Source organism: Metarhizium brunneum, chromosome 1 (assembly GCF_013426205.1).
Source record: "Metarhizium brunneum chromosome 1, complete sequence".
NCBI classification, from domain to species: domain Eukaryota; kingdom Fungi; phylum Ascomycota; class Sordariomycetes; order Hypocreales; family Clavicipitaceae; genus Metarhizium; species Metarhizium brunneum.
In genome coordinates, this window is record NC_089422.1 from 403,945 (window position 1) to 429,044 (window position 25,100).

Consider the following 25,100-nt stretch of genomic DNA (forward strand, 5'->3'; position numbering starts at 1 on the left):
ACGTTTCTTCATTTCCCACGCCCAACATGCATGTGTGCTCCCACACAGGATGTTCCAAGCATCGCCTACGATTGCACCTTTCCTACGCAGACGCCAGTTGCTACGCTTCCTATTTCTTGCCAGCTCGCTATACCTAGTCTTTTGGTTTTGGCTGCCTTGCCTCGAGAGGCTCAAGACGACAGAATGGATGCGCCACCGTGCTGAGGCGCGTCCGCAGCCGAAACTCAACCACTCAGCCCCTAAAAACCACCCGATCGACAATCTCATCCGAGATGCGAATGCACGCCTGGACAATTTGTTGGAAAAACGCTCCTTTACACTCCAAGAGTCGGCCGCCCGCTACCGAGAGCGCCGCGGTCGCCATCCGCCTCCCGGCTTTGACCAGTGGTTTGCTCAGGCGCTCAAAGATGAGGCCATCGTTGTGGAGGAATTCTTCGACAGGATACACCATGACATCAATCCCTTCTGGGCCGTGGACCCGAGGGAACTGCGAACGCAGGCAAATACACACCCGCAAGTCATCCGAGTGCGAAACGGTCAGGTCAAATTCGAGACAGATGATCCAGATCGCGTGCCGTGGATCAATCTGTGGGCCAAGTTGGTCGAAGACATGATGCCTCACCTGCCCGACCTCGACATGCCCATCAATGTCATGGACGAGCCCCGCGTGCTTGTTCCATGGGACCAGATCAACGAGTACGTCGGCACCGAGCGCGCCAACAGAAGGCTCCTAGATCCCCAAAACACCACCAATACCTTCGGCACATTCAAACATGTGGCCGAGCCAAAGGAGCATCTCCACGACCCGGGATGGATCACCAACGATGCACACAGATACTGGGACCACGTGCGAGCGACGTGCTCCCCCGACGACCCAAGCCGAACCGTGTCTTCTCTCGACTCCTTCGACGGCCCTGTGGACTTTCCGACAGAGCCAATGCGCTACATGTTTCACGGCTACGTCCAAAACTTCAGCCAAGCCCAAAACCCATGTACGCAGCCGCACCTGCGCGGCATGCACGGGGCTTTTGTGGAGAGCATCAGCATGTCCACGACGCACAGCCTGTTCCCGCTCTTTGGCGGCTCGAAAATGCCCCAAAACAACGAACTGCTCATCCCGGGCGCCATGTACCTCTCCCCCAGGGAGTTCTACAACGGAGGAGAGGACCACGGCCCAGCCTGGGCCGACAAGAAGGACGGCCTCATCTGGCGCGGCACGGCGTCGGGCGGGCGCAACAAGCACGACAACTGGTGGCACTTCCACCGGCACAGATGGGTGCAGATGATGAACGCGTCCGTGCTCACCGCCATGGAAAGGGGGGACCCAACCGCCGCAAAGACGTTCAAGCTGCCCCCCCGCGAGAGGTACGCGGTCAAGGCACAGGCCGACGGAAGACTGGGCGAATGGCTCTCGCCCCTGTCGGACGCCGCCTTTGTCCACCTCGAGTGCTTCCCGGCCGTGGAGGACCGCGTGGGCACGTGGCCGTTTGGGCACGACGAGGTGCGCAAGACGTGCGCGTACACGTCGCCGTTTATGGAGGTCCGGCCGAGTCTGCCCATGAAGGAGCAGTACGGGTACAAGTTCCTGCCCGACGTGGACGGCAACTCGTTTAGCGGTCGGTGGAGGGCGTTTTTGCAGTCGACGAGCCTGCCGCTCAAGGCGACGATTTACACCGAGTGGCACGACGACAGGCTCGTGCCGTGGGTGCACTTCGTGCCGTTTGATAATACGTATCAGGATATTTATGGCGTCTTGGACTACTTTTTGGCTAGGGACGACGAGGCCGAGGCGATTGCGGGACAGGGCAAGGACTGGGCCGAGAGGGTGCTGAGGAGGCAGGATATGAAGCTGTACGTGTGGCGGCTGTTGCTGGAGTATGCGAGGGTGCTGGACGATGCGAGGGATAACTTGGCGTTTGTGGGGGACCTGTTGAAGTAGGCCTGGGAGAATGCTTGTGTATTTTTGCTTGTATAGTCTATTGGATAGCTGGTGGCTGACTTGATACCCTGTGTGGAAATGTGTCGTGGCAGTTTGTAGATGGGACTGATGAAACTTTGCCGGCGTGTTGTGCGCCAAAGGACTTGCCACGAGTACCAGATGACGTATTCTGGGTCATCAAATGACATTGGAGTCATCTAACTGGCCTCGTCCTCTAGACGGCTCAAATTAAGTTGCAAGGTTTGAACTAGGCTAAAGGTTCAAACGAGAAGCTAATTCGCAAAAAGCACAACCGCTATTTTGTCTTGTCCGTTTTCAACTGCGCTGGATGGCTATAGGGGCTATTCACAACCTTCCCACCTTCTCCTTTTATGTGCCCCTATGCTGACCAACTTCATCATCCATATAGAACTGGCGTTGTGCCATTCCCAAGGACAACCAGACGACTTGACTGGTAAACCAGGCCACTTGTTTTGTGAAGAAGAGAGGTGTCAGCATATCTGGTTCTGGCTTTCCGGATATTCGTAAGAAATTCTTCTCCTTGGCTTCGTCCATCTATAAGAGATATTCAAGTCAAAAGAAGGGCAGAATAGCAAGTGAAGAATAGTGGGGCCAATCGTTCCCCTCAAAGGCCAAGAGTCGAGACAAACCTCAACGTCAAACCAGACTCTTCTGTCCCCCCCAACGCACCATGAAGCGCATACTCATCTTGGACGGCGGCCTCGGCACGTCCCTCGAGCAAAAATACAACACCAAGTTCAACCCATCCACACCCCTCTGGTCGTCCGACCTCCTCGTCTCCGACCCCGCCACGCTCCTCCAATGCCAGAGCGACTTTGGAGACGTCCCCGTCGACATCCTTCTCACGGCAACCTACCAAGTCTCCATTGCAGGATTCGCCGGCACCAAAACGCCCAAATTTCCGCACGGCATCTCACCACTGGATATTCCCCCGTTCCTGGAAACAGCCGTGGCCGTTGCGGAAAATGCCACGCGCGCGCATCACGGCACCGTGGCGCTCAGCCTCGGCCCCTACGGGGCGTGCATGATCCCGAGCCAGGAGTACAGCGGGGAATACGACGACGCGCACGATTCGCAAGAAGCCCTGTGCCAGTGGCACCGGGAAAGAATGCAGCTGTTCGGCAGGGTGCGTGGCCTGGCCTCCCGGATAGGGTACATGTCCATGGAGACGATCCCCCGGGCGGACGAGATTGCGGCCATGCGCGCGGCGCTGGACCAGGTGCCGGAGCTGGCGGGCGTGCCGTTCTGGATGTCGTGCTTGTATCCGGGGGATAGTCCGTGTCTGCCCAGCGGCGAGGCGCCGGAGACTGCGCTGCGAGCCATGTTTGACTCGAGGGTGGCGAAGTCGGTTCCGTGGGGCGTGGGCATCAACTGCACCAAGGTGTGGAAGTTGACGGCTCTGTTGAAGCAGTACGAATCGGTGATGGATATGTTGGTACAGGATGGGACGTTGCTCGAGTGGCCGGCACTGGTTCTCTATCCCGACGGGACAAATGGGGAGGTGTACAACACGGTCACGCAGGTATGGGAGGTTCCTGGTGATGGAAGGGACGTGAGCAGGGTGCCGTGGGAGGAACAGCTTGCTGAGGTTGTGAGGGGGACGGAAGGGAGAGGGAAATGGAGGCAGATTGTGGTGGGCGGGTGCTGCATGGCGAGTTGGCAGGATATAGCACGCCTTCGGGAGATTCTGCTAACGGCATGAAACGGCCTGTGTTTTATGGATAGGAGTGGGCATAAGCATGATAGAAACATTATTATAGCGGCAGTTATATTCTTTCGCGCTTCTCTTATTCTGCTGAACAATCGAAGTTGATGGCAGAATATAGTTACCTACCCTTTTTGGCCTTTTTGGCCTCTTTGGCCTCGGCCTTGCTAGCCTTGTCGGCCCCTTTCGTGGCCAGTTTAACAGCTTCCTTGGTGCTACGCTTTGGTTCAGCGTTTTTGGAAGCCTTTTTTTTTTTTTTTTAATTCCTGATCATCTTCGTAACCTCTCTGATTTCCTCGGAATCAGGATTTGACAGTGGCTGAGGCTATCGCGAGATGGCCGCGGCTAGCGGGCCACGGCGCGGCACCAATTGCGCTGGTACGTCTGACGCGTCACGATGCGTAGACGGTCTACTTTTCTAGTCTCTTACTGTCCTTAGCCTAGTACAGCCTAATACTGTTTTAGATTTTACGCTTGTACGATACTTGTATCATGCGTGTAATTTTATTTGACTACAGAGCAAAACAACCAAAAATTAATATAGTTACCTACCGAGACGTATGCACTAATATAGTATAATGTCTGTTGTAGCGCGATATCAAGGTACTAGATGGAATTAAATACCCTTTCCCTCCTACTATTTATAGAAAAAGTGATGAGTTGCAAGGAACTAAAACTGAGACCAACTCGATTGGCAAATCGGGAGAGTCCAAAATACGCGTGCCGACGTGTGACAAGGGCTAAAGGCTTAGAGCAATTCAATGTTGTTACATATGTACGCTGACATGGAATTGATGGAGGCTGAGGGAGCAACACGGAGCTCCTGATGACAGGCGCAGCAGTCGGCTCCACACGGCCGTGTGTGGCTTGGTGCCTAAACTAGTTGGTCTGTTGCCTCATGTGCTCGTCCTGGACTCCTGGCGACTCCAGGTCGGCATTTTGGCCTGTTGGGCGGACTGACGACCTTGTACCAAATACACAAGTACGTTATGAGAAGCCAGAAATCACTCAAATCATCTTCATTTCCCCTCGCTCACAACTGACTTATCCTCCCTTGTCTGTCAAAGCTTACCGGCATGATCGAACCACAGCAGCGTCTCTGGGTAGGATCGGGGAGTTTGGTCCCTGGCGCGTATGGGCCGTTCACCTGGTTTATCACGGATTTCGACCAGAGAAGACATTTCTCCATCACGTATGCTCCCAAAGTTCCTGTGGAAAACCGGGAAGAAACCGAGGACATCTGCATAGCGGAGCTCAAAAAGCATCTCGATAATCTTGGCGACGGTGTCTTTGGATTCCGGTTCTCTGAGCCAGACGGCCCCATCACGACATCTACAGACCTAAAAGACGACGCGACAATTTATGTCAATGACCCAGCCTTGTCATCCTTGGGCCTTTCTTTCCCCGTCAAGACTATATACCTAGGAAGTCTGACCGAGCTGGACCGACTAGCGCCACTGGTTGATAAGGTGTTGTATCATGACACGCATGGTGCCACAACAACCGCCGCCTTCAAGTACTGGTTCATGGCGAATGGCATGTCCCGGGTTTGGTACGAGCTCAACGACTGGTGTCGACTGCCTCGTGACCATCCACACATTGTCCCATTCGACTCGGTCGTGCTCAGCGACGTGACTGGGCGCATTGTTGGTTTTACAAGCCGCTTCGTCTCGGGGGGCACACTGCATGAAAATAACGCCACGACCCGTCCATTCCGCCTTGGTTGGTTTCGCCAGCTCCTCTCTGTAGTAGATGGCTTGAATTACAAGTACGGAGTCATGCACCAAGACATAGCAGCACGGAACCTGATCATCAATGAAGACGACAATCTGCAAATATTCGACTTTAACTACGCCATATCAATTGCAGAGTACTACACCCCTGAACGCGATGATGTAAAGGGCGTCATTTTCACCTTGTACGAAATCATTACTCTAGACGAGCATTTCCGAGACGTTCCGCACAAGGACCAGGACGCCGAGGCGTTACTGCAGATGGAGTGGTCAAAACACCCCGACGTAAAACTTGATAGCAACATACAAGCATTCCGGGACGTCTTAAACGATTGGGTCAGCCGCCGGAAGCAAAGGCGCTTCGAACCAAGGGATACATGGCTCAGCTGGCCACATTTATCTGAGTGGCCTCTGGCGCCGAGGGCACTCTACGGGCCCGATGGGGAAGTGACGGGGAAAGAGATGCGCCCTACTGCTGCCTTGTCCCGGAGAGAGCTGGTTAGCATGGGAGAGGCGTTTTGGAACTGGGAGAGGCCGGCGAGCTATCGACTGGCGGGGGCGCTGTCACGAGGAGATTCGGATGGCAACCTCTCGGATGGTGCGGAGACGAAGGCGAGTGGGATAGGCTGTGCTTCTGTCGACACGTGCGCGGTTCCATGAGAAAAGATGGATGCAATGTCAAGATGGGAAGGTTGAATTTCAAAGAGGAGAGAAAGGTTTGTGGTATGTGTCTCTGGTTGCTTCCTGTTTAGACGTGGTCGTTTTTAAGTCGTCGACTGACATTGGTCCACCCTGTCAAGAACCTGCATGAACCACTTGCACTGGGTGCATTACTAGCACTTGAGGACTTGAGATGTGGAATAATATAGTTGTTTGGACGCTGTTATTGAGACCACGTCCTCGTGCCCACGCTTGGCTACCAGCTCCATTGCCGACCCCCATGAAATCCTTTGCGTCCATGTCCATGTCGGCGTCGTGGGCGAGCACGAGTCGCACTATCATGCCGGGAAAGAAACTTTTCAGCATCTACAAGCGCATATACCTTGCGTCGAGTCGCGTGACAAGGCTACGTGCGCCAAGCAGCCGCGTTCTTGGCCCAGGATGTAGTGGAAGAAAGCTGGTCGATGGGTTTGAGCAGCCTTTCTGCCATCTACTTGCCGTTATGCCTCATACCATCGCCAATATGCCTTCACGTAGTCCGGTCTTGCTCTTGTAGCACCTCGTTCCAAATAAAACCAACTTTCCAAATTGTACTTGTCATCAAGTCAAGCTACTCCCAATTAAAATAGATTGACATCAATTTCATCTACCAGGCCTCCACTATCATAGTATCACGCCCAGTGCCAGTCCTTGAGAGCCAAATCTCCGCTCAGCGCCGAAGGTCCCTCAAATCGATCAAACCACTTGTCTATATTGCGCCACTTGGTAACCACCACACTCCTAGAAGACCCCTCACACTTGGCCCTCAGTTCAAAAGCTAAAACCAAAAAAATTAGCATCACATGCTATATAGAAATGGACTGGGGGCACACATACTTGCGACCTGCCACGGGTCAGCCCAGTGGCTTTTACCCTCCCTCGAGTAGAGCATGACTTGGCGAACGTCCAGGGCGGAAACGGGAGAGCTTCCAAACTCGTTCTGGAGGTCAAGCGTCTTGTCGATGACGTCGCCGTGCGAGGGGGCCGTGGCGAGCAGGATGACGTGCTTGGGGAACATTTCGTTGCTAAAGTCGAGCACCAGCTCGTCGTTGGTGCCGGCGGTCAGGGCGGAGATGCCCGAGCCGAGTTCCAGGTGCGCCTCCATCGACTTGAACTTGGTGCAGGCGTTGGACTGCCCGATGGGCATGACGGCGATGGTGTCCGTCTTTTCGTCGGGGTGCTGCCACTTCCAGTCGCTTACGGCAATGCTGCCTGTGAAGTGGGATGGTTCGTTTCCTGTAATGTCGCCGAAGCGGTTGAACCAGTCGTAAATGTCGTCGTACTTGTTTATGATGACCTTTCGCGACGACTCGTCGCATGTCGCGGTGATGGAGATGCCTATTCGATGCTGGGTTAGGACAATGTCGTCTCGGGTCAACTTGCAAGGGTTGGTACATGCCTCCAATCTCCCATGAGTCTGGGTTCGTCCGCTCATCTCGTACTGAGTATACTTTGAACGATTTGACATCCTCGACCTTGACTCGCTTCAAGCCAAAGGCCTTCTCGAGGTCGATTGGTTTTGTGGACTCCTCGCCCTTGGAGGGATGGACCAGGATTGTCTGGTGGCTGTTGCCGAACTCGATGACGAGATCGTCAAAGGTGCCGGCGCCGTCGAAGCCAGAGATGCCGTTTCCGAGAAACAGCTTCACCTCGAGGGACTTGAAGTAGTCGCATGTCTCGGGGCCGGGGTGCCAGCCGCCCTGCTCCGGGCGTGTGCAATATTGCGACGATTCCTGCTTCTCGCACGTATTTTTCCCTGCGTAGCCCCAGGTTGTTGGATCTACACCTAGCTTTGTAGCCATGGTGTCGATCAGCTCTGAGCATTGTCCATTCGCATTACTCTGTGCTGTGGCGCCTTGGAGCCATAGCACAGATAGGCCTGCAGCCCAACTAAAGTAGATCATGGTTTTGCAAATGGAAAAATGTGGAATGGGCAGAAGTAGTAGGAGTCCCAATGCTGAAGAGTTTCGAGTTATTGTAGAGATGGGAATGGCAGCGCAGTTTATATATTTCAAGACACGAGAGCTGAGGCATGGAATGGCGCGATTTTGGCGACGGCTGCAATTACCATGCACGTCTGGAACACGGCACACATTCAATGTATTTGCATGAGGAGATTCTTAGTACAGTTAATTGTAGCACCCTGCAATAGGACCTAGACTTACAAGAGCTTCTATAGGAAAGAGAAACACCATGATCCCCACACTCGCATCTCGTGATTTACCCAACCCTGCTGCTTTGCTAGAGATGCTTAATTATTGAGTTATTGAGTCATGTGGCCATTTGCATAGGCCTTGCCAAGATGAAGAACAATATATCCAATACCGAGATAAGCTCTCTCCGTTTCCATCTGATGGACGTCTGACCGCCGAAATCAGAATCACCGCTAGTCCAATCCGGATGGGATGTGATACGAGTCACCCCAATGGGGGTGGGGAGTGGCATGAGAGGTTGCCTGTGCAGCCTGGGGACTAGGGACCTTCGAATGCCTCCTTGCAGACTATGCGAGCTCTGCTATACTCTTATCTATATTTCCCCAGTATAGCCCTTTACTATGACTAATGCAGCTATACACGAGAGCGAAGCCGTGTTGCGGGAGATGGCCATATGAGCCTATATCTGGCTGCGATACGACAGGATAACCACCATCTTAATACAACATGTTTGATATAGTGAAGAAGTAGGTCGCAGGGAGCTGCATAAAGAAGAAAATTAATAGTGAGAAGAATACAGCTCAGCCAGACCCCGATACCTTGCATTTACTAGGCAAGGTATTATGCACGCAAGGATATGACGTGACGATATAGGTCCACATATCCCTTTGAGTGCGCTAAGGTGCCACCTCCGTACCTGTCTCCACCTTTTCGCGATACTTGACCTTTAAGGTACTTTTCTTAGTGGGGTTCTACTAGGAATTTAATATAGCCTTATATATATTATGAACTATAGGTACTTATATTATTATACTAATAACATGTAAGCTAATATACCTTCTGATTTAAGATTTGTAATTGGCTCACATCCTTGCTCGCTACAAAATCGGCACCTTAGCGCACTCAAAGGGATACAATAGTTAAATAAGCTATATATAATAATGCCAATGCACCAGGGTCTTGTCAAGTTTTTCGACTCATGTGAGAATTACCCCATGTAGACTTTGCATTGCGACAATGCGACAATGGCTCGAGAGATATACCGAGGATTTTATTAACAGCAGACATACGAATATGAAAGCACCACCTATACGTCTAATCCTTGGATGATACTCGCCTAAGTCCTTGACGACAGCGACCAAGTTAGCCCGTCTGGGCTCATCATGAGACCAAATCACGCCAACCCATCAGTGGGAACAAAACTATGAAGACGCATTAAGATTGGGGCGAAATGGGAAGAGTGTATGCAACGACACGAAATATGCCGTCCAACGACTGGACTTGCAGCAAAGCGCAAAAATACGTCTCGGCCACAAATATAAATATCCAGTTCAAGACTCTTCATTGCACTACTTGTCAGACACCGCCAGTGTCACGAATCCGCTCAACTGCCTGATGCCCAGCCACCCCCCGTCTTCTACAGATTGACCACCTGCCCAAGATATATTTTATTCCCCCCCTTCTGAGGCTCCATACGTCGCCATGATGCTGCCCAAGGCCGCCTGGCTTCTCACCTGCTGGCTATGGCACACAGCCGTGGAGGCAACCCCAACCACCACGCCCCGACCACTGCCTACATTCCCAGTCTCCATGGCAGACCACGGCGAGGTATTCCTAGTCATCCCCGAAGGGCCCAAGGCCCTCGGAACGCCCGGCTACTTCCGGAGTCAGGGCGGCATCAGCGAAGGTTCGCTGCCTGCGCCCGATGCCGAAACAGCAGCCGAGTGGCAGCGCCTTCGCAACATCAGACCCGACGACAGCGAGGACTCGATTGACTTTGAAGACTTGTCCCTCGTCCTCATGAGCCTTGTGCCCGACGAGGCAGCCGCGCGGCGCCAGGCCTGGATGATGCTCGATCAGCGCCGGCAGCCGGCTCAAGCAGAGCGCGTCTGGATATTCCGCATCGCAACAGGACCCAACGTGTGGCTTGGGGAGTGGCAAGATGTTCTCGGCAACCCCATGTCCATGTCCCGTGCGCTTGGGGGCCTGCCTTGGTCGCAAATCATCAACTTTACCGAGTTGGACGGAACTAATGCCGATGTGAGAAACTTGTTTGAGACGTTGACCGAGAGGGACCCCGTTGTTCCGCCGGTGGTGGCTACAATGGAGCTGTCATGGATGAACAATGATGATTACGATGCGGCGTGGGGGAATTACGGTAGTGTCAGGGGAATACCGCACCGGGTATTCGATGCCCCTGAGGGCATGACGCGCATGGAGATGGCGAGGGACCTGATGGCGCTGGTGACGAGTAGCCGGGTCGTGCCTGATGCGCAGCGACGACAGGAGTTGCGCGAGTTGCTGGACTGGGATATTGATGCTGAGCCTGGGCGTGATTTCCCGCTTCTTCGGCACGGACAGCGTACGTATATTTTGCATTCTTTGTCACGGTGTGAAGGTTGATGCTAATACGCTCGTGTAGCTACGACGCTGGAGGCTGCTGCGTTGTCGCGGATTCAATGGGGACAGGTGCAGATCCCGCCTAATATTCAGCTAGCTCTGGCATCGGGGCTTGTCACCATTGGTCAATGCGGCACGGCATTGAGACAGATTAGGGATGCTGTCAATAAGGGTCCAAAGGGCAAGAGAGGCGTGGTGTGGTAGAAACGGTTCCTATCTTGTTATGTAGATGGCTTGAGTTGGGAGTGTGCCCGCCTTTGGAACCTTTTAGTCTCGTGAATAAAGGCTTTTATTGGACGAGGCTACTCTTTTTTAATTGAATGAGTAGTAGACTTGGACGTAATTGCTGGGTTACAGGTTCAAAGGCCTGCTAGCTGTGGTAGTTTTATCATGTAGCTGGCAAAGGGTTTCGACTCTTGACAAATATAAATTATTCTGGCAGAGAGTCCGAAAGAGTGCGAATGACTTCCATCATCAAATTAGTTAACGCCAAGTCTTATGGCGTCAATGTTTTATTGAAGTCCTCCAGACGGTTCCTCAACCCCTTTAGCACCACATATAGCTTACTCGGCATTAAACAGTTGTTTCATCACAGCATATACAAACCATTGGCGAAAAGATTGAAATACCAACCAAGCCAACGCAGTACATACCTTTACTTTTAACTACTATACAAGGAATATTTCAGAATAAACAATTGCTCTTCGTGAATAAGGCTCCGCACACGAGTTTCGTAATTCATTACCCCCAGAGTACAAAGTAGTCCTTCTCTTTTTTATGTAAGCGAACCGACGGTCTCTTAGGTATTGTAACATAAATATATATGCCTACAAGTAGTTACAGCAAGTAGGCCTCGTCGGCATCACCGCAACGTAAACGCCTCGTCTTGAGCAAAATCGAGGCCTGGTTCAGCGGAAAGAATAGCACCTCCAGTATTCTGTAAGTATTGAAGAGGAGATGGTAAAGCTATTATTGATATGCTATTTTTCTACTCTTATAATAGCAGACACATTCCAATATGAGTTGCTAATATGAAGGACGAGAAATCCCCTTTGTACTAGAATTGCTAACTTATACTAGTATATTGCGATAAACTCGCCTTCAGCAATTCCACGATGTTCTCATGCCCATACTCAGCGGCTAGGTGTAATGCCAAATCCCTCGAGACCTGATCCTGTACATTTACATCAGCGCCGTTAGCGAGCAGCAGCTTGACGGTCGTATCGTGCCCGTTAGCGACAGCGTGCATCAGGGCTGTCCTGCCGTAGTCATTCTTGGCATTAATACAAGCTCCATTCTTGAGGAGCAACTCCACAAACGTGTCTTGACCATCTCGAGCAGCGCATATTAGCGCTGTGTTACCCTTATTATTCGCCGTATTCATATTAGCGCCTTTCTCAATAAGCAGCTTTGCTATAACGTTATGACCATAATTAGCAGCGTATATTAGCGCTGTGCCGCCATACTTATTGCTCGCATTTATATTGGCGCCTTTCTCAATAAGCAGCGTTGTTATGACCTCGTGACCGTTTATAGCAGCGTATATTAGCGCTGTGTGACCCTTATTATTCGCCGTATTCATATTAGCGCCTTTCTCAATAAGCAGCTTTACTATAACGTTATGACCACGATCAGCAGCGTATATTAGCGCTGTGTTACCCTTATTATTCGCCGCATTCACATTGGCGCCTTTCTCGACAAGCAGCTTTGCTGTGACCTCGTGACCATAGCTGGCAGCGCAAATTAGCGCTGTCAAGCCCTCCTCGTCCGCCGCATTCACGTTGGCGCCGTGTTCAATAAGCGGCTTTACTATAACGTGATGACCACCGTTGGCAGCAAATATTAGCGCTGTGTTGCCATGCTCGTCCACCGCATTCACATCGGCGCCGTGTTCAATAAGCAGTTTCGCTTTTGTATCATACCCAAAGAAGGCGGCTCTTAGTAGCGCCGTTCTGCTCTCCTCGTCCTTCTCATCCACATTACCCTTCTTGGCGAGTAGCAGTTTCAGAATCGTACCGTTTCCACAGTCCACCGCACGAATTAGCGGTTTCTGGCTATTGCTAGACTTCACATTGACCTTGGAGCCCTTCTCAAGGAGCAGCTGAACCAATGGCTCGTGCCCCCGATCGATGGCATAGAGAAGCGGAGTGTTGCCCAAATCATCCTCTTCCTTTTTTAGGACCCTTGAGAGTATCGAAAAGCGGCGGCCCGACAAGATTTTTCGAGCCAGCCACTCGATCCCGAAACAGGAAGCCAAGTGTAATAACGGTAGGTTAGGAAGTCGGCCTGAAGGCATGAAGTCTATGGGCATAGGTGTTTCAAGTGTCCACCAATATGACACCCACCAATATGTCCGCAAGTTAGATTGCTTGCGGAACATGGGTCGTGAAAGGTCCAAGTGCTTCTCCCCGTATGCAGAAGAATGTCTTGCATGTTCTGGCCACCATTCCAATGCGTAGTCCAAGAGAGGCGACTTCTGCAGGTCCAATGCGTCAGACACGGGCCCATTACGCAGATCGCTGCCCTCAATGCAATCCAGACACACTTCTAGCAGTTCAAAATGAGCTTCACCAGTGTTGATGAGAAACTCCTCGGGTGCTTCGTAATTGCCTGACATCATCGGTCTTAGTAAGTAGTCCCTGGCTGACTGGTGGACAAGGTCGACGATCTCCTTGTCTTCGCCCACCTTGAGCACCCTGAGCATCGGCTCACACAAAGTGATGTAGTCGCTCATGACCTTTTCGGCGCTCAGGCTCGCCAAGGGTCCGACTTGGACAGCCTTTGCTAATTCTGACAATGTCAGAGGCCGAGTGGCCATGACAACCCAACGCAAGATTTTGGAGGCCACCAGCCCTAGGCTATTTTTCATCTTCTGTAACATCCGGCCATACATTGCGTCCAGCCCGGGTGGAAACTCCTCCAGCGAATCCAAGATTTCGGTACATGTCGTCTTCTTCAACAGCTCCATTATCACGAGGCTGACCCAGAGAAAAGTGCCGTTGGCTCCATGTCGAAGAGTGGTTTCGACTTGCTCGCGAATGCAACCAAAGTCTTCCACCTTGTCAAGTTCCTCGACTTTGGCGGATATAAAATTCGTAATGTCGTCGCTGACATGTCCCTCGTCATCATGGTCTAGATTCACCTGACAAAAAGCCTCTAGCCCCTTGAGCTTTCGGCTAACAATTGCCAACTTGAGCATCTTGTTGGACTTGTCTGGCGGAAAAAAGTCGCAAAATTTGCCAACTAGCATGCCTGTGCTCTCACCGTCACATTCGTCCAGCCCGTCAATGACGCAGAGAACCGTGCCGAGGTTGGCCTGTAGGAGCGTTTGAAATACAACCCAGAGAGCTTGCGCAGAAGATACCGTCGTCTGTGTTTTCTGACTACTTTCAAAGTATTTCGAGATGCTCTTCATCAAATGTGGGCGCTTGGAGAGCAGTTGGCACACGAGGGACCTAAGAACAGCCACGGCACTGTTGCGGTTTTCGTCCTGATGGTCGCAAAAGTAGAACAAAAGTTCCGTGTCTTTTGATTTTTGGGTATGCTTCTCAAGCTCCTCTGTTAGAAAGATGGAGAGCATTGTTTTCCCCTTGCCAGGGCCACCGGAAATCCAAAGAAATTGCGAGTCGCCACCAAGCCAGGATTGGTATTTTTCATTGTCCTTGACCCATTTGCAGGTGCCTTTAGTCCTCTGGCCTTTCCTGCTTTTGAGGGTTTCCAGATCAACGACTGGCTCTCTGAGGGATAATGCGTCTCGACAGGCGTTGACTTGATTGTCGCCCGTGAGGAGCTGGGCATCGCCTCGCTCAACAAGGGCAACTTTCGGTACTGCTCTTAGTTTCATCTTTGCACTGGGGAAACATGGTTCGATTGACAAATTACATACATCTTGTTCTGTCCGTTCTTGGGTAGCGCTCGAGCAGGGCTTTGGTAGCAGCTGCAGCCGTTGCAGCCGCGTAGTTCTGCCACTGCTTATTCTTGTGACTGTCTGCATAGTCACAAACACTCTTGACTATGATACAAGGGATCTCGTCCCACACGCCGGCTCCTTCCATCTCAAAAGCGACAAGGTTGTGTTTCTCGGCTATAATGTCTCGGAGTTGGCCGGATTTTATCACTTTATCACCCGAGCCAATGCAACCAAAGAATACACTGGGATTCATAGGCGCCGAGCCATGTTCTTTCCCATGGATGTCGAGGCGAGCCCGCTGCACTAGTTGACCATGAAGATGACACTGAAGATCTTTACAAGTCTGGTTGCGTGCCTTGTCGCAAGACTTGTCTGGATGCTGGCAGCCCTCGCAACCAGACTGGTGTTTGTGTAAATGGGTTGGCCCAAATAATTTATCTTCCTCAATGCCAGGATACTGGTATGTGGCTGAGCATGACTTCGGAACAGGCTTGTTTTGTAGCTTTCGGAGATGGGCTACTGTGCGTTCCTCGATATTTGTAATAAGAACTTGCGATTGAATTGTAGAGGAAGCTTCGTATCGTCTTGGTCGGCCTACCAAGACCCTCATCCACGGTAGTTTTTGCCACAAATCCATCGTGATACTCACGTCCGAGATCGTACTGGACTACTCTCCTGGCGAGTATCACGTCTCCAAGCACAATTCCATTTGCCTCCGCATGGGGCACTCCGCCGCAGATGCCCGTCAGGACAACAGCAAGCTCAAGGTTTGGAAAGCTCGACCGAAGACTCGCTGCGGTGCTGGCGGCGATGACTTTGCCCATCTCCGAAAGACGAACAATGACAGCATCGACCGGGCCTATTCGTCCGGTAAAGTACGTATTTTGATCGCCGGGAGCCCGCCCGTAGAGGTCACTCGCCAAGTCATAGAAGCTGTCAAACAGAAGGCTGACTGCATTGTATTCACAGAGCAATGCGCATAGTATAGCAACTCGAAATTCGTCGCGACTTGCGGGGCGCGTTGCTATTGTCGTAGAGGATATGTCGGTAAAATGCAAAAGGCTCTGTGGCTACTAGGGAACTTTCAGTCTGTGGAGATGCCAGAGCAAGGGCGGAAATATAACGTCAAGTTAGACAAGATCAGGCAAAAATTGGGTTCTGCCACTACACAAGGCTGGGGGGGCCTGCTCTGATGGCGTTTGATGGCTACTCCATCACATTACGTCTTGGCCAATCGGCCCATACAAAGTGTCAAATATCGACAGCCGTTGTGTGGCCCGCAAAGTAGAATCGTGGCGTCAAGTAACCTGAACATGCCTGCCGAACCTGACCCGGATGGCCGATGTATTTGATCGAGTCAGGAGAAAGACTGCCACAGAATGCAGTCTCAAATTGCTGGCAAGTAAATCCCCACATATCTCGTTGAAAGAAGACACGGCTTCTCATACTGGGCACTGAGCAGTAAAGTACCACTTGTCTTTGTTGCCGGATCCTCACGGGTTGCCGTTGCAGCCTTGTATGATGCTCGAAGGGATCCGCACGCGCAGAAGCACCCGACATATTTGACCGAGACATTGACTGCACTACAACGTATGGCTTGCGGGGTTTGGACATGCAAGCATAAGACTTGTCATTTATGTTGCGTTGCGGTTGACAAAGTATCCTGGTCTCGGCCCTCTCTCATCCCACGACCTTATCTGAGCAGCCTCAATACCCAACATGAGTATTCCGTACATCTACTCCGTATTGGAAGCCGTATGCATCCCAACATCCCCCGCATTGTCTGTCATACCATTTACTCGACCCTACCAGACACCCTTTAGCGACTAGCCCACCATCATCTTTCGCTTACCCGAGCCCGTGATGGTTGGGTTTCTCGGAACAGGTAGGAATTATATTCACCTGAGGCTCTTGTGAGCCAGTATTCGAATCCAAGCCGCGCCAACTACACCCAACTCGTATAATATGCGTACGAATGGCAGCGCCTCGCGAGATGGATGGGGTAGCGGAAAATTCGAGCTTCACACGCCGTGCGGCTAACGACCGGGCTTGAACTTGGTATTTCTCAATCGACTTGGCATTTCTCAATTCAAGTTCAAAGAGTATGGCGGCGAACTTCATTCTGCTGTGTGAATTGTCGTAATTTTCCGAACAGTTTCAAGAGGCTCCTTTGCTCGCCTCCGCCCCTTCGGCTACATCAGCGTGGTAAGGATATTACGTGCCGCGTACTCTAAAAATAGAAACGATTTATCTACCAATTGGTAGATGCCTGCCACTTGCCGGGATACTGCTTCCGGGAGTAAGCCGCGAATGGTCAGATCGATATAGCTGTTGCTTTTCATGTACGAAAGACAGTACTGCTTTAGCCTCTCGCAACCCTTGCCGTGGAAGGTTTTCCCGTGGCTTGAGAAAATTTCATTAAACTCATTTTCCATAAAAATAAAGTCCCTTGCAGATTCGTGAACGAATCGAACCGTGGCAGTAAATTATCAAGATAGAACCCACCCGGTAATATTACGACAGTATATCGAATACGCTACCTACTACCGGGTAGCTTGGTCTCATTCGTCGCCATGTATTACCCCTATTACAATCAACTTGTATTTATAGAGCTCTTTGGTCCATTCAAGACTTGAGAAAACCAAGCGCCTTGAATACCAAAGACTGTTATTAGATGAATGGAGCTATCGACTCCAAGCCCCTTTGAGCCCTTGTCACACCTAGACCGAAATTTTGTTGAGATTATCAACAGCAATTTACACAGTGGGTTTTGGCAGATCGATTGAGCAAAGTAGCGATATTCGAAATTCATAAAGGTCTAAGATGAAAGCCCTGAAAACCCGGGAAATTGGTCTTCTTATAACCTGTTAGAACCCCTGAAGACCCCTGTGATGATCCTCATCTAAGTCCTAAGTTTGAACCCTAGAAAAAGCAAATATCATGATTCATGAGGCACGACCGTCAATTATCGCCTGTTTGACTCAACAAATTTAGCCATCCACGTTGAGGGAAGGAGAATTCTTGTATGAGGTTATGATGTTACCGTTTTCCAAAGGGAAGCAAGAGTATTATCCGCAGTTATCGATATCTCGATCAGAGTAGCTTGACAACGACATCGTCTTCGTTCGCGGCGGCCTCCGACAGTGGCGTCTGACCAGCGATATCCTTCCCCTAGAACGCGGCGCCAGGCCGATCGTTGTTGGGAAATTTATCGGATCCCTCATCGACATCGGCTGGCGAGGATGGGGTGTACAACATGGTGTTGCCTTTCTTCGATTCCTTCCGCCGGCTACTAGACTCTGGGCCCATGGTACTGAGTACTTCTGCCGCGGTAGGTCGCTCCGCGGGATCAACAGCTAGCGTCCGCTTGAGGAGTTGATAGAGTTTTTCTGGCAAGTCCGGCCGCTCCCTGTTCTCGTCCTGGAAGCCCTTCCAGCGTATAATTTCGGCGCGGAGCTCGTTCCTTTCTTTGAATATACCATTCCCCACGTACTCGGTATTCCTGTAAGGCAGGCGATTGAAACACAAAAAGTAAAGAACCAAGCCCAGGGAGAATATATTTGAACTCGTGGTCGGGTTACCAAATTGACTGCTAGCATCCTGTGTTAGAAGCTCAGGGGCGTAATAGGAGATGGTGCGCGGAGCCCCAGTTAGGTCTTCAATGGCGCTCTTTCGTTGGACTTTGCCAAAGTTGGTAATCAGGCAAGTGAGTTTCCCCCCTTCACGGTTTAGAAGACAGTGACTAGAATTCAAGTCGCGGTGGATGTAATTCAAGCTGTGCAGATACGCCAGACCAGACGCGATATCCTTGAATAGGGAGCAAATTTCGTCGGGCGGGAGTCTGCGCGGGGGCGCCAGGGTTGAACGCTGATATTCGAACAGCACGCGTTCGGCGGGCTGGCCTAATTGAGCCATGAACTGCTCCTTCATCATCTCTGTGGAGAGTCCACTCATTACATACTGCTTCAAGTCGCCGACATTGCAGTATTGCTGGAGGATGAATACACAAGTCACGGATGAAGGATTAATCGGATGAAAGTTCAAATTAATCGGATCAAAGTCGGAATTAATCGGATCAAAGTTGGAATCCTCCAACCATGCGTGGCGATACAAGACAAGGTTGGAGTGAGAGAGTTTGGTTAGGAGTTTGACCTCGATTAGGAACTTCTCTAACCATCCGTAATCGTCTCCAACTGGCACCTGCCTGCAGGCAAAGGAACCTAAGTAGGCACCATCGATCTCGTGGCGGACCAATCGAACAATACTGTTCCAATCCCACCCCAGCACTCTCTCTTCAACGAAGAAAGTTTTGAAATACCCGGGGGAGAGCGAGTCTCTGAGGATGGGAGCCCACTCATGCCAAGCCGGGGCGCTTGAAATTGATTCGGCGTCTTCTACATCCCGAACACTATTGCTGACGGGAAGGGAGGACTGGGACTCGTGTCCAATGGGACTTGATGGCATAGGCTGGCCATCATTGCTGTCTCTCATGTCCGCCTCGAGCATGTGGAAGTAGCTGGGACCTATCCGGGACTCATCATTTGATGGTATATCCGATGAGCATGATGTTTGAGAGGGGAACCGGCCATCGCTGGGTTCGTCTACGAAGTAGTCATTGTGAGAGAAATAATCTTTATGAGATTTGACGATCAGCGCTGACTCCCCTGCGTCAGCCTTTGGCGGGTTCCGGTCGATTTCACAGAGTTGTAGTGATTGTTCGCCCATTAATGTCGTCTCGTCTGGCGGCCCAACGATGTCCAAACAGAGCGGGTTGCCTTCAGGATCGTAGACGAGTTTGATCCCGCGGTCCGTGTCGAAGCTTGGAGCTTGAGTCTCAGCCCATCCGGCGACGTCAAAGATATATACGTCGCCCTCACTGTCCTTGCCATGGCGGACTGCGTGCGCCATGTCGAATGTTCCAACTGGTTTGTCAAGACTGATGGTCGGGTCGGCAGGCCAAGGCAGGGAACGGAGCGAGAAGTCATGGATGTGCTGCAAAACATGTTCAACCAGGTCTGGAGAATCCTGAGGACCTTCAGAATCACACAAGGGGCATTTCGTTATTCCCATTACGTTTAGTTCTGCTTCTTGCAACAAGGCCTCGAGACTGTCAGGTGCAGCGTCCAGATGCGCAGACATCAGATGAGCCGTGATTCCGGATATGGACTTGAATATGGGAGGGTCGCCTCCGCAACAAGGACATTGCCATTGCGGCGGGTGGTCACTCATGACGTGGTCGTTCCACTCCTGCTGCGTTACGAAGAGATGGTACGGCGTTGGGCAATTCTCAAGGATGCACGTGTACGGGCACAGGTCATTCGCCAAGTGTTTTCTGGCCTCGTTAGCTTCCTGACCAGACAGTGCGATTGACGTCAATTTCTTACCTCCATTGGCTGTCCTCCAGCTCTGTGGTTGGGATGGCCTGGCAGCAGCAGGGGCATTTGACCAGTCTCTGGTCCGGGTCCAACGAGTCGCGTGCCTTGGGATACGTCGCTGAAGCTGTGATGGCCGTGATGCGTGTCACTGTCGATCCCGGCCGACGACTATTTCGAAATCCTCCCCATTTGGAATCGAGGCCTGAAGCTGACGTTGCATTTACTGTGGGTGCTTCATTTGCCGCACCGGCCGCGCGCGCTTGTATCTGGCGAATTTGGGTCATGGGCTTGACTTTCTGGTTGGGATGCGTCCTGGCCAAGGCGAAGACTTCCTGTGATCCCACGGGACGAGAAGATTTCGTGGAGTAGTCTAGCAGCCCCTGGGAGTGTCGCTGCGCTTCGGTAAATCTGTGTCGCCGTCGCAAGTTTGCCTCGACGAGGCGATGCTGGATTGGCGGGAGCTCCAGTTCTGCAAAGTAATCCATGCTGTGTATCTCCTTCCCCTCGTCTGCGGGCCTGCCGCCTTCGGTTGGTTTCGACGCAACAACGCAGGCGAGATGTGCTCGGAGCTTTTGGTAATTGTCCCGGTTTCGCTCAAAGGAACCATCTACCTTTCGAAGCCGAGAGTTGCGGCCACTCCGCCGAATTTGTACGCCTATAAAGGCCAGGCTATCTATCGTCGAGTCAATGTTGGTGATTACATTTCGTAAATGGGCATCGTTGTCTGCCGCGATGAGGCATTCCCGTAGAAAGCCCTCTAGCATGTGGAGGAGGCTTTGGATGAAATAGATGTCGTCGGGCCGGTGCTTGAACCTTGCATCTAGAGAAGCCTTCTCCCGAGCTGTGGCCCCAACGCTGTCAGACCAAAGCCTCAAATCCGCAAGTCTGGTTTGAAGATGTGTCTTCTCCTTGCCCTCTTGCTGATGAATGCATTGTTGCAATTTTTGAAGGCAGGACCTCGTGACCTCGGCTGTCGAAGCCTCGGTAAGAGAGTCTTGTACGGAGGATGCCATGACTGCTAGCCTCGAGCGTGAAGTGGTAGGTTATCCGAAACCTCCTTCTTGACTTTGCTCGACCTGCTCAAGGTCACCGACGGAAGGATAGCAGAGGACTTTGCGATGGCGGTTCGATGCGACGAGAACTGTTGCGCAGCGGGACGACAAGCTGTATGATGAAGGAAGGACAGAAAAAAATACAATTTGCGTCTGCTGGCCAGCTCTTATTGAAGGCGTCATCTTTTAGCCAGTGTCACACGGCTGAGATTACAACAAAGGCATTGGGTCAACAATGGTTACAGAACAACAAAGAAGGTCCGGTATTACAAGCCCGAGGTTAAGCCGCAAGCCTAAGCTACTTTAAGCTTTTATATTTTTATATATTATTATATATTTTTATATATTATTATATATTTTTATATATTATTATATATTTTTATATATTATTATATATTTTTATATATTATTATATATTTTTATATATTATTATATATTTTTATATATTATTTTATATTTTTATATATTATTTTATATTTTTATATATTATTTTATGTTTTTATATAAAATATAATTTACTACTTCTAATTTTTCAAGTTATAAAGCGGGGTAGAACTGGCTTACAGGGCGTCCCGTTTGTGTAGCGGCTGGGAGCCTAAATGCTCTCCCGATACCTTAATGCCTCGTGCTTCTTCATGTTGGTGCCTGGTGGGCACAAACGGCGCCGCCAGCCAGCCCCAGATTGTCGCCACATACCGAAATCCTCGATTTTAATGTTCGCTGATGCTGATAACTACTTATATCGCCATGAGCTATCCCAAAAATCGCACACGCGTCTTTCCCTCGGAGATGCTGGCCTCGGTGGCTGCAGAGGCGTCGGATATTCTCTTCCCAATTGCCATTGCGAACATGAGTGCTTCCGCAGGCGAGATAGCCACCCGACTTCGCTATATCGGCGGGGATTTGTTGACACAGGGGCTTTATCAGCTTCCCCCAGATATCCAAACCTTTTGCCTCCAGGCTCTCCAGGATCTTTTGAAAATCTGCAAGGTAGGTTAGGGCGCTGGCCCGAGCATCGAGCAGTGAGCTAAAGTGGTGAACTCCCTAGTGGCCCGTACTGTCAACTGCTGCGAGTCGCTTGCATTCGAGTGAAAGCCCCCAGGAGCTACGCGATGCCCTCATTCAGCTATGCAAAAAAGAAGAGTTCAGAGATGGAGTGCAGAGATCAATCACCAAGTTCTGCAAGGAGCGGGCCGATACTATGAAGCCTTACCAGTTACGCTTCGTCCAGCTTTCCGACAAACTCTCGAAAAATGCCCAAGAAATCGACGGCAGTGCCAATGATGCCGGGCCGTATCTTCATCTCCGTCCTTTTGGGCGGGATGTGTATCCCGACGACGTCCACAAGCTGCTTCTTCACGGAATGACGAGACTTGCAACGTGTGCGCAACAATACCACAATGCGCCGGCTCTCAGTGATTTCACAGGAGCTGATTGGCATCCAACTAGGCTCTGCCTCAATTCTGGATTTCGATCAGAAGACAAGCGGGCGCTCTTCAACATTATAACCGCAACCTCGGAAATGGTGTACTGGCAGGAAATGGGCGTCACTGTCCCCATGTAAGTTGTTACTTCCCTCCTCTCCTCTCCGGAATGACCATCTGGTCGTCTGTAATTCGAGATCATTGTAGTTATGCATCAAAATGCATGAGAGATGGTAAAAGGCTTGTCGTCTCCAACAGTCTGGCGACCAAAAGCCTTACAAAATGGCATGTCTCGTCTCGAAATCTAGCGCAGATATTCGCTCAATGAGACTTCCGTACATGAGAAAATTGCTGGTGCCACAAGTTTGTCCCTAGTCACTACTTTGACGGCAGAAAGTTTCTTGCCCAAGGTGCCTGTTTTTGACGTAGGGTGTAACAAACTATAGCGAGCGGACTCGTTAGTACTCAAGGTAGTCAGAATCAGCTAATAGGTCACAGAAAAGATGCCAAACATGGCAAGAGGTTTCCCTTCGACTTCGATTCTTCTAAATTGTCTTTCGTGGGGTACGGTGATGTTTGCAAGCGTCTCGAGAATCCTAACTATGCCAAAGTGTATCTCGGTACGTGAATACTCAATTTTTGGGAGCCTTATGACGTTGGAGTCCCTCTTCTCGTCATCCATTCCGACTCAATAAGATATCTCGGTCTCATATCTCAATGCGAGAACTCTTTGGCTAGACTCGAATAAGCACTGACTTTTCAAATTAGATGTAGGTGAAGATTGTCAGCTCTATGAACGGCCAGATCCCGGGGGACTTCAGCATATCATAACAGGCTGTGGCGTTAAGCTTTCTGAACTATTAAGCTTGAGCGAACTCACAGTCGAGCACAAGATCAAGCTTTCTTACACCGTCGCTCGAGCCTTCTGGCAGTTTTACAATTCAGAACTAATGAATGCAAGGTGGACAAGCGAGGACATCGTCTTCATCCCACTCAATAAGGAATTCTCACCAGAGGAAGGGATTCCTCTGAGGGCCTTCGTTTCGTTTCCCTTCGGCCATAGATACAGGAAATCGCCAGAAGAATGCTACGATAAAGACCAATTCACTCATCGATATCCTAGAATACTGTATCTAGGCATTATTCTCTTGGAGATCGGGCTTGGCCAGGCACTCAGACTGGAGCACAACCCAAAACTCAGCCTCCTTGCACACATAAACACGGCCCATGCCAAAGCCAAGATGAAGTTGAAGGAGCTGAATGATGCTGAATGGGATGGTTTCAGGTGGAAGGAATATTTCGTCGAAGCCGTCAGAAACTGTTTTGACTCTGCGAATTTCAAAGAGAACCCAAAGCCACAAAACCCCGGACGACGAGGGGATTCGGAGGGTGCCGACAAGGACGCCAAGGCTTCGGCCTTTCTCGAACGAAGAGACGCCCTGTACCAAAAGGTTGTTGCCCCCTTGTTTTGGTTAGCTACGACGGGGTTCGAAGACTCGGAAGAAGTGCCACTGGTACCCATTCGGAGCAAGATACGCCGCCGATCAACACTTGTGAAAAATGGACATGAGGAACTGCAAACCTTTTGGAATGAAGTACACGCCCACCCCTCGTTCATGTCCGGTAGTTCAATCAACACCGAGGGATTTCTTGAAGATCTTCAAGTAATAGCGGGGCATATAGCACGCTGTCGGCGGCTGGCCAAGACGACGAAACCAATCCGCGTCGCGATTCTGGATACTGGGTGTCACAAAGGCCTGCGCTTTTTTCAAAACCCCCAAAGAATTATGAGGCTCAAGGGCTGGAAGGACTTCACCTCTGCAGGCTCGGAAACTGAGATTGACACATTCGGCCACGGAACATTCATGGCACGACTACTAATGCATGTTGCGCCGATAATTGATGTCTATGTGGTTCGCGTGGCAGAGAATGCAGAAGACCTGGAAACCCACGAAAATGAAATTGCCAAGGTATGTGCTGCGTAACTGGTCTTGGACGTACTGACCATAAACCAGGCCATCGAGTTCGCGGGGTTGGACCCAGATTGGAAGGTCGACATCATTTCCATGTCGTTTGGCTTCCCCAACAAGCCCGGGGTAAAACACGTCGTCATTTCGGATGCTATTGAGAAAATCAAGAAGGATCGCAATGATTCCGTACTATTTCTCGCGAGCGCCGGAAACTCTTGGGAGAGGAGAGTCGATTTCCCCGCCAGCCACCAAGACGTCATACCCATCTACGCCGCCGATGCCACAGGAGCTTTCCTACGTTCGAATCCAGCCCACACAGGCAAAGGGTCTGCAAAGCTCGGTACTTATGGCACAGATATCCCGACCTCCATCATTGAGGAAGTACAGGAATTTTTGCCCACGGCGCATCTCGGCGCCGGCACATCGATCGCCACAGCGATCGCCGCTGGGGTCGTCGCTATGATGCTCTCGTACATCCAAGCACTTCCGGCACTCCTCAAACTCCGGGGATTTCATGAGGTCTGTGCCAAGCTCTACACGAAAAGAGGGATGGAAAATATGCTACATGCCATGTCTTTGACGACTGGCTACCGGCAACAGTTTATTAACCCGATACACTTCTGGGGGGAGAAGAAGAAGGACGTGGAGGTCTTTATTTCCGTCTGCAGCGCGGTTGAGAAGATGAATAACGAAGCATGAAGGGAACAGTCATTGCGGTA

At 51.0% G+C, this 25,100-nt stretch overlaps 8 protein-coding genes across 8 annotated transcripts; 5 read left to right on the plus strand and 3 right to left on the minus strand.

Moving 5' to 3' along the window:
* Positions 1–49: 49 nt before the first annotated feature.
* On the plus strand, positions 50–1,939 carry CXT1_0 (Beta-1,2-xylosyltransferase 1; the record flags this gene model as incomplete). Its single annotated transcript, XM_014687453.1, has 1 exon — positions 50–1,939. The coding sequence occupies one exon, from the start codon at positions 50–52 to the stop codon at positions 1,937–1,939; it is 1,890 nt and encodes a 629-aa protein (XP_014542939.1).
* Positions 1,940–2,630: 691 nt separating this feature from the next.
* Positions 2,631–3,662, plus strand: HMT1 (Homocysteine S-methyltransferase 1; the record flags this gene model as incomplete). Its single annotated transcript, XM_014687452.1, has 1 exon — positions 2,631–3,662. One exon carries the CDS (start codon positions 2,631–2,633, stop codon positions 3,660–3,662), a length of 1,032 nt encoding a protein of 343 aa, XP_014542938.1.
* Positions 3,663–4,741: 1,079 nt separating this feature from the next.
* G6M90_00g001350 (uncharacterized protein) lies at positions 4,742–6,058 on the plus strand (the record flags this gene model as incomplete). Its single annotated transcript, XM_014687451.1, has 1 exon — positions 4,742–6,058. One exon carries the CDS (start codon positions 4,742–4,744, stop codon positions 6,056–6,058), a length of 1,317 nt encoding a protein of 438 aa, XP_014542937.1.
* A 671-nt stretch (positions 6,059–6,729) lies between these two features.
* On the minus strand, positions 6,730–7,899 carry G6M90_00g001360 (uncharacterized protein; the record flags this gene model as incomplete). The annotated part of the gene is made up of 3 exons (XM_066129505.1): positions 6,730–6,875; positions 6,935–7,435; positions 7,497–7,899. 3 exons carry the CDS (start codon positions 7,897–7,899, stop codon positions 6,730–6,732), a joined length of 1,050 nt encoding a protein of 349 aa, XP_065985963.1.
* Positions 7,900–9,732: 1,833 nt separating this feature from the next.
* Positions 9,733–10,854, plus strand: G6M90_00g001370 (uncharacterized protein; the record flags this gene model as incomplete). Its single annotated transcript, XM_014687449.1, has 2 exons — positions 9,733–10,612; positions 10,673–10,854. 2 exons carry the CDS (start codon positions 9,733–9,735, stop codon positions 10,852–10,854), a joined length of 1,062 nt encoding a protein of 353 aa, XP_014542935.1.
* Positions 10,855–11,716: 862 nt separating this feature from the next.
* Positions 11,717–15,384, minus strand: mask_0 (Ankyrin repeat and KH domain-containing protein mask; the record flags this gene model as incomplete). Its single annotated transcript, XM_066129506.1, has 3 exons — positions 11,717–14,469; positions 14,537–14,734; positions 15,159–15,384. 3 exons carry the CDS (start codon positions 15,382–15,384, stop codon positions 11,717–11,719), a joined length of 3,177 nt encoding a protein of 1,058 aa, XP_065985940.1.
* A 2,347-nt stretch (positions 15,385–17,731) lies between these two features.
* On the minus strand, positions 17,732–20,948 carry G6M90_00g001390 (uncharacterized protein; the record flags this gene model as incomplete). Its single annotated transcript, XM_014687447.1, has 2 exons — positions 17,732–19,892; positions 19,945–20,948. 2 exons carry the CDS (start codon positions 20,946–20,948, stop codon positions 17,732–17,734), a joined length of 3,165 nt encoding a protein of 1,054 aa, XP_014542933.1.
* Positions 20,949–21,734: 786 nt separating this feature from the next.
* On the plus strand, positions 21,735–25,080 carry G6M90_00g001400 (uncharacterized protein; the record flags this gene model as incomplete). Its single annotated transcript, XM_014687446.1, has 5 exons — positions 21,735–21,977; positions 22,036–22,547; positions 22,910–23,031; positions 23,180–24,381; positions 24,427–25,080. 5 exons carry the CDS (start codon positions 21,735–21,737, stop codon positions 25,078–25,080), a joined length of 2,733 nt encoding a protein of 910 aa, XP_014542932.1.
* Positions 25,081–25,100: the final 20 nt, after the last annotated feature.